Below are 8,812 nucleotides of genomic sequence, written 5' to 3'. Positions count from 1 at the left end.
TGTTCGCGAGCATGCTCGTGACGGTGTTGGCGGCGAACATGCTCGCCCGTGTGTGGGGTCGACGAGCATTCCAACCGGCGAGCATGTTGGGCTCGGCCGTCTGTGGTGACGACCAACATGTTCGCGAGCATGCTCGCCGGTCACCCTCAGCTGGAAGTCTCGGTGTAATGTGGTCAGTGGGAATTGTTGGTGGGAATTGTTGTTATTTCGGTTGGCAACACTGATGTTTGTCAGTCGGAGCGTCGGAGGGCGGGAGAAAGAGGTCAGTGTGCTGTAGGCTATTGTTCTTGTTGAGGAAGTGGTGGCGAAGTGTAGCTTGTGCGGTTATAGTGCAGTATTGGTGATTTTTTATTTGTCTAGTTGACAATATGTCGTTCAGCGATAACAAACCATTTTGGACTGAATTTATAGAACTGTATAGGGAACAGCGGTGTTTGTGGGACGTGAAAAGTCCAAATTATTGTAACAAACATTTACGAAAGGAAAGTTTTGACGTGTTAATAGATAAATGTAAGGAAGTATTTGTGAAAGCTGATGAGAAGTTCGTCAAAGCGAAAATTGACTCTTTGCGTGCGTCGTTTCGACGAGAACTAAAAAAATTAAATGCCTCGAAAAGCACAGGGAAGGGACTTGACGAAGTGTATGAACCATCATTGTGGTATTTCGAGTTACTTATGTTTACAACAGATGTGGAAACGGCGAGGAAAGGTTTATCTTCGCTGCAAAAGATAGTTGCCCCGCCCGAAGATTCAGAAGATAACACTGAGATGACGGACGAAAACGTAAGTTGTAGTTTAGTTTAGTTTAAGTTGTAGTGTAGGGCAATTAAATTCATAAAGTAACATTTGAACTACTTTATTATTTTATTAACAATGTCAGATTTGACTCAAATAATTTTACAAACAAAAACTGAAACATATACTTACCAAGAAAGTACAACCAACTGTAGTAAAATGTGCATATATTTATAGTTAAACACATATTAAAAGCAAAGCACATCGTCATTATTTTCCATTTCAATTATTTACAGTGGACCATTAAAGAGGTAATGCATTGGGTTACCCTTGGCTACAACATATACATTACGCCCATCTGTTGTTTATTTTAGAATGTATAACATTAGCGGCGATTTAACCACTTCCAGGAGGTTGAAGGATGGCAATATGCTTTCCATCAAGAGCCCCCACGCAGTTTTCTACTTGCCAGTATTTTTTAAAATCTGTAGCAATATTCATCCAGTCGCTTTCATTCTCAGGCAACTGAAAAAGAAAAAATATATACTACTATGTTTTGAAGATGTGTCGTTATAAGTGTACTATTTCCATTGTTCTTTCACAGGAGGCCGAGAACTCGCCCAGTATCCTGGCCAGTCCAGACGGAGGTTCATCCACCCCTGCTACGCCTACTAGTTCGCTCTCACAAACACCTGCTCAGAACATCAGATCACAAACATCAGACTCCGCGAGCAATGTACAACGGCGCCAGCGTAAAAGAAAAAATGTCTCGGAGTATGATCGAAAGAAAGAATCATTTTTGGACGTAGCAACCAACGCTTTGAATCAACATGTTAATGAAAATCAAGCATTTGGGAACAGTATCGCCTTCCAGCTGGAAGACATGGATAGACGCCAAAAGATATTTGCACAAAAACTTATTTCAGATGCACTTTTTCATGGTAAATTAGGACATTTAAATGAAAACTCAGTCATTCACTTAAACAACATACAGAACCCTGACAATTACGGACCAAATTGTTCACGTGGATTCGCTAATGTACAACCTACCACTTATCAATTCCAGGAATACAATTACGGGCAACAGAACTACCCTTTTCCCCAGCGATACTTACCACCACAACCACAACAACAACAGGCCGCAAACAATGCAATGTTTGTCAATGAATCTACTGCCGCCAAGGGGTCTACTACCACTGAAGTAGATGAAGAAAATTTAGGACAGTTCTTAAAATTCAACTAAAGTTCACAACCAATTACTTATTGAACGTTAATTTTAATGTTATAGTTCATATTGAGTAATACTATTTCTTTTTTTAAGTTGTTTCAATAAGTTTCAATAAATTTGCTTATTAAACTTTGTTTTAAGTCATTTTACTTGCACCCGTTTCACCGTTTTACTCAACTGATCACTTCGATAGTTATTAGGACTTGTATTATTAGCTGCATTTCAATTCGTATACGGTATAAGATTTAAAAACAAATGTTAAACTTACGTGCAGGTATTCCTCACGTAGAGCATTATAAATTGCAGTGCAGGTTTCTGGTATGATTTTTCCCAGCGACTGAGGCGAAATGGCGCAGCTAAACTTTAGGTTTTCATAGGTTCTGCCACTTGCTAAAAACTGAAGTGTCGCTGCAAGGCGCTCTTTACAGCTGATCGGCTCCCTCAAAATACTATTCTGTTTCACAATATCTGGAGAAATACGTCTAAGAATGTCTTCGAAACAATCTTCAGTCATCCTCAGGTAATTTTTATAATCATTTGGTTCATTTGATGCTAATTCTTGCAACAGTGACATGTGGCTAAACTGGTTCCTATTTTTAAGCCAATTCTTGCACCATATTTTACGTACCTTGCGTTTTTTCTCCTCCAAACAAACGAAACCCCCACAAAGGGCCACCACAGCGTTTGCATCCATTTCGCACCCGCACTGCAAAACTTGACTATCACACCGTAGAGAAGCAACAGTACTGAGCGGCGACGGCGAGCATGTTCGCGAGCATGTCCGGTCGTGTGTGGGCAACGCCGAGCATGTTCGCGAGCATGTACGCCAGCATGCTCGCGAACATGCTCGTCAGTCTGTGGGGGGCTTAACGACTATTGATCCGATTCCGAAATCTCCGACCACCTATCCGGACGAAATCCGTAATCCAGTCCCTAACGAACCGATCGGGTGTTCACCTTGCCCCTCCCCTTGCCTATCCCTCATCGCGGACGAGGACTGGCTTAAGGAGCAACTAGGGGAGAACCAGCCGAGCTCTCAAGTAACCGACCTCTGGAATTAAACCAACCTCATTACTTCCACTTAAAACCTCGCTCCTACTACTTCCTGTCCAAACTCCTTGACATCATCGAATGATGCTTCACACGGTCCCGAACCTCGTCAACGCCTGAAGCGGAAGAGAGAGCGGATGAAGACGATCATATTTCTAGAGGGCGGCGGGCGCTAGAATAAAAATCCCAAAACGATATCTGCGGATGTAAGGCTCGCGACAAACGTCAAAGAGAAACTGTTTTTACCATGAATTACTTTGGTAGTATTCCTACGACAAATCACCTTTCTCTCCCAAATTATTCCCGTTAATACTGCCTGCCATTCCCATGTACCCGGCGTGTCTAATATCCTTCCCTTAGAGATTTTATATTTTCGAGTTCGGTTTTTGTTTATTTTTATTAGTAAAGCGATATCTGATTTTGTTTTCTAGTAAATATATTTATTGTGAATGACTGTGTCCGTAATTGAAGAGGTCATTTCCAAAATATAAATCCAAAGTTAAACAAGACAACCTAGTATTAAAATACATGGTGCCTGTTGGACCTAAACGTCACAGGCCTAGGGTGTCAAACCCACGACCTAAACTTTTAACAAAATATTTTATCAGAAAGAAAAATGACAATTTAGTCTGTGTTGTGCTATGTCATTCTCATCCTTGACTCATTTTGGCAGATATAGATTGAATGGCATAAGCAAAAGTTTCAATATGACTGGTGAGCCAAGAACTGAAAAGAGGAGGTTGTAGGTTAAACCCAAGACATTGAAATACAATGTTCAATTATTGAACACATAAAAAGCATTAAATGCAGAGAAAGCCACTATAGGCGTGCCAAAAGTGTTCGAATGTATGAGTCCTGAACTTAGCGTGAAAAAACTTTGAAGACTATGGAAAACACAAAGAGTGGAATGTTCAATGCCTACTGCTTCATATGGTAAGTACTTCAAAATTTTCCAAAATCGTTTCAACATAGGATTTGGAAGCACAAAAAATGTATGCAGTTTTGTGAACAATGTAAAATTAAAAACTCTAAGTCACCAGGTGAAAATGTCGAGTTAATGGGTAAGTATAGGCTGCATAAACTAAGGGCCAAACGGTTCTATGAAATGTTGAAAGAAAAGCCTGTAGGAAGTATATAACTGTCGCTTTTGATATGCAACAAAAACAAACCACTACCAATGTTGCGCATATCCGAAACCTTTTATGCTAGACAAATTTGGTTATACAACCTATTTTTTGTGATTCATGAAGATGCTCAAAATTCTGAGAACACTGTTATGTATACATGGACAGAAAATCAAGCAGCCAGAGGGTCCAACAAAGTGGTTTCTGCTTTGCATAACTTTCTCCGTGTTTTGGAAGAAAAGGTTCGCTCCAAAGCAAGTGCTGAAAACTTAGTTTTGCCATTAAAACTAAACCTTTATTCAGACGCTGCATCCAGCCAAAACAAAAACTCTACAATGATAGGGTATTTGCTGAACTATGTCCAAGGAAGCACTGTTTTCAAGGAAGTTAAACATATTTTCCCAATAAGAGGACAGTTTTATCCCACCGAATCGCATATTTGGTCAAGTAGAGAGGGAATACAGGCAAATGCAACAAATTATTTCACCCAGCGAGTATCACAGTATACTAAGAAAACATGGCACTTTAAATATAATGGGTGAGGACGGCAAGTTTTGAACTTCAAGAAATGTTCAGAAAGAGTCATAGTAAAAAAGTTACCTTTCTTGATGAGGGAACGACGTGCGTTTGATTATAGAAAGGGTATGTCAAGGGTTTTCGTAAAAAATACTTATTTAGGTAGCCTAAATGCACACAAAATTCTCAAGATTAATGTAACAAATACGTGGCAAAATATTTATCAGTTTGTGAACATTGTAAATGAAATAAACAAAATCAGTGAATTAAAAAAAAGACGTGGAAGGTTTGTTAACTCATTGCCTGCCATGATCCCCATTTGGTTCTAAGCTGTTTAGGTTGGCAGTATTGCCTGTTTTGCGCCAAACGAGTACTGATTGTCATTCTTAGCGTTGTTCTGTTCAAGCAGATGTGGGTTCTAATATTTTGATGTTATTTATTATTTCACCATATGAGATCTAACCAATGTCAGGTAAAGTGAAAACCTCTTGTATTCTTAGTTATAAAGTGGTTGTAACGCAGTTATATTTTGGTTCTGGGTGTTTATACTTGTAACACTCACTGTATGTAGGTTATGGAACACTAACCACATATTGTTTTGTTTGTTGTGTAAGAGTTTGGTTAGTTTTATTAGGTGCGTAAACGTAGATCCCCACTTGGGGATCGTGGCATATACTACATGTATACATCTCGCGGTCAAGTTTTATGATTTTTTAAAAATTTTCTTTACAGATATGTCTGGAAGGCAGGTTTTAAAATTAAATGAAATAGAAGAACTAGTAAATGATCCAGAATTTATTGATTATATTGACCTTGAGAGTCATATTGATATTGTTCAGTTACCTCCAGACACTGTAGACGACGTATCAGACTTAGAGGAAATTGATTACAGCATTTTAGATGATACACTTCCAACAGACGTTCCAGGAAAAGTTGAACTTCACTACTATACCTTTCAAACAAATCCAGATGAAACTGTAGCTGATCATGACTTAACCCCTATTTTACCTACATTGTCCAATGATAATAACCTACAAACAGACTCAGCACGATCACAACAGGCACTCTCACCCACAATAGGCATGTATGATGGTTTTGGGAATAGTACAAATAGGCCCTCTTTGTTTCCTAGCCTAATCACTGAAGAACAAACACCTGTTCCTAAAAACCCAACTGTGTATAAAAATAAAATCAGCGACGGACCGTTCTACTTTACCTTCACCAGGTCCCTCTACAAGTACCTTGAGCACGATTGTGAATCGACAGAAAACTGAAATCAAGTCTAAAAATAAACCTTAAGTAAAACCAAAAAAAATTACTCTAATGTGATTTGGAAAAAGTGTGATCCAGAGTTTGGTTTATGTTTTCCTACGAATGATTCTGAAACTGATAAAAGAGAGAGTAAAGATGATGATATTTCTATTGATTGCGTAAATGTTTTACCAAAAACAGGTACATTGAAATAAAGCGCAATATACATTTGAACAATAACGCTGATATTGTAAATGAAAGTTCATCTAAAAATTTTAAAACCTCTCCACTTTATGTTTTGTATAGTTTTTTTTATTAAGTGCATGTTTATAGAGTTAGTGAAGTTGACAAACAACATGTAGGTTGTGATTCCTGACTTAGGCGTGCCACAACGCTTTGGTAAGAATTGTTTGTGTAATTATGTATTAGGTTAGTCCTTTACCTGAAGAAGAGATCAGATTGCAGATCTCGAAACGTAGTGTTACTGATTTCTTGTTTCACTGAGGGTTTAATTGTTAGGTTTATGGTGTACTCGGGTAAGATGGACGATTTGGGAGGGAAAGGACATGCAGGAAATGTTGTTCTGCACTTGATGAGAAACTTTTTGAACAAAGGCCATGCACTTTACATGGACAAATTTTATAACAGCGTGACATTAGCAAGCAAAATCCTTCCCAACAAAACGTATTGCACGGGCACCCTTCGAGTTGATCGGAAGTTCAACCCACGAACTGTCGTAGCAGCAAAATTGAAAAAAGGCCAAACCACCTACCAATACGGAAATGGCATTCTTGTGGGGAAATGGAGGGATGAACGTGATGTTCTGTACATCTCAACCCAATTTGAAAATGAAATTGTGACTATGGAAAATAGAAGAGGCATTGAAAAACTGAAACCTAAACCTGTAGTCCACTACAATGCTCATATGAAGGGGGTGGACAGAGCAGACCACCTGATGTCGTACTACCCAATAGAACGGAAGACCATTAGATGGTATAAAAACATATTTGTTCTTCCTTCAAATGGCTATGGTAAATTGCATGTTCTTTGAGAACATGAATTCCGGTACAAAAAGATGCCATTTTTGGAATTCAGAAATAAACTAGTAGATTCTCTTTTGCCCCCAAAGCCAGCACAACCTCCCCGAACTCTTCCGAGGAACCCTCTGCACCGCCTCGTTCAAAATACCTGAAGGGAGACAGGAAACGAAAAAGGTGCAGAGTCGTATGTGCAAAAGAGGGATTGAATAAGCACACCTCCTGCAGAGGGATTGAATCTCTGCAGTGGGTGGCCAGGGCAGCCTGCATTTTTCCCAATTCGTTGCTTTGACGAATTTCACAAGAATGAAGAAACCATCAGTTTTTAAATCATTTAGAGGTTATGTAAAGTACATTGGAATGAGCAAGAGCTTAACTACTGTGACAGTGATGTGAACTAGTGTTGTGCTCCTGGGGTGTGGCACGGAGCCGTGCCGCCAACTGTGACGTCACTATACGGAGCTATTTCTGACCGGAAACCAGTTTTGACAACATTGATGATCCAAAGGAGTCATATGGGTAAATTTTTGCTCACTTTAATTATTAGCCATTTCTATTGTCAATTATATTTTTTTCAGCAATGAATGTGTTAAGTAATTTAATTACTCTAACATGGAGTAACAATGTGTACTTCAATGTCAGGTCGTCACTTCCAGGGCACCTATTTCTTCTTTTAAAATTAGGATAAGAATACTTATTAAATAATATTTAGTAGGAAATGCCAATGTTTCCAGATAAAAATTAATTATTAAATCTTTGTAACACAAAAGCACTCTTTGAAACAAAAGTGTCATCTTTGAAAAAAATAATATTTTGGGTTTAAATAATGGCTGTTATTGATAAATATTGATGTTTTAAAATGAATTTGAAATATCACAAGTTAGAAGCTATTCCAGTGTGTTATTTAATATCTTTACGTTACGTTAGTATACTTATACCTTACTGTGTAAGTTGATATTGTCAATTGATTAGACATTGATAATCTACTGATTAGTTGTATATCATGTATATGGATTACTAATCACTAACATCGATCGATGATGATTGCTTGATTAGATAGATTATCGATTATTGATTGGTTATTGGAACATTCATTTTTATTAGAACAAATTTCGGGATTTTGAAGAACAAATAGTATTATGCTATAATAAGTGATAAATTCAGTCGTATAGTCTCAATTGAACTCCGTAGAATTTTGTAGAGTTTCCTGAATTAAATCTTAGGTTACTACGATTAGTATATTAGATGTCACATAAGCAGCACGTTCCAAAATGAACAATCATGAGTTATACAGTAACATTCGTTGAGTTCCAAGAAGCTTTTGACGCCATTTCAACTAAAGTCAGGTCTCTTCAGGACTGCCTGGACGAAACTATCGCGGGCAATTCTATGCTAAACAGGACAGAGATATCACCATCCGCTATGGGTATGCCAATTGGAGCGGCAAGTACACCATCATTCGACCTAGTCTTGTCTAGCATTACTTCCTACGATGGAGTTTTTGACGTTTTTAGTTGTGCGAACAACTAATCTTATTCTCAGAATGTTGAGAGGCAGAGGCCAATACCCGCCACGTGGCGGACGAGGTGGGCGCACCACCGATCATACCGCTGGAGACCCGCGGAACTATGACCGGGATGGACGACGTGCCTACCAACACCAGCTCGACAAATACGAGCGGAGTGGGGACTTAGACTGGAGCAACGCCCCAATCTACGAGAGAGGGGCTCCCAGCGACAAGAGACGCGAGAGAGACCGACAAAGAATGAAAGAGTATAAGAAGAACAGAAAGACAAGGCTGGACCAAGGACACCTCCACCAGCCCCCAAAGTGGAAACAGCGCAAACCGAGGATGCACCCAGTGACCACTTT

At 39.0% G+C, this 8,812-nt stretch overlaps 1 protein-coding gene across 1 annotated transcript; it reads right to left on the bottom strand.

Moving 5' to 3' along the window:
- Positions 1 to 24: 24 nt before the first annotated feature.
- Positions 25 to 3,121, bottom strand: LOC124370339. The gene is made up of 2 exons (XM_046828630.1): positions 2,231 to 3,121; positions 25 to 1,259 (listed from the first exon to the last, which is right to left on the bottom strand). The coding sequence occupies exons 1-2, from the start codon at positions 2,654 to 2,656 to the stop codon at positions 1,131 to 1,133; spliced, it is 555 nt and encodes a 184-aa protein (XP_046684586.1). The 5' UTR covers positions 2,657 to 3,121; the 3' UTR covers positions 25 to 1,130.
- Between the last annotated feature and the right edge of the window lie 5,691 nt (positions 3,122 to 8,812).

This window comes from Homalodisca vitripennis, unplaced genomic scaffold, assembly GCF_021130785.1.
Source record: "Homalodisca vitripennis isolate AUS2020 unplaced genomic scaffold, UT_GWSS_2.1 ScUCBcl_86;HRSCAF=1036, whole genome shotgun sequence".
In the NCBI taxonomy this organism is placed as follows: Eukaryota; Metazoa; Arthropoda; class Insecta; order Hemiptera; family Cicadellidae; genus Homalodisca; species Homalodisca vitripennis.
Note: the sequence above shows the minus strand (reverse complement) of the source record. Positions and strands in the feature narration are given on the sequence as shown.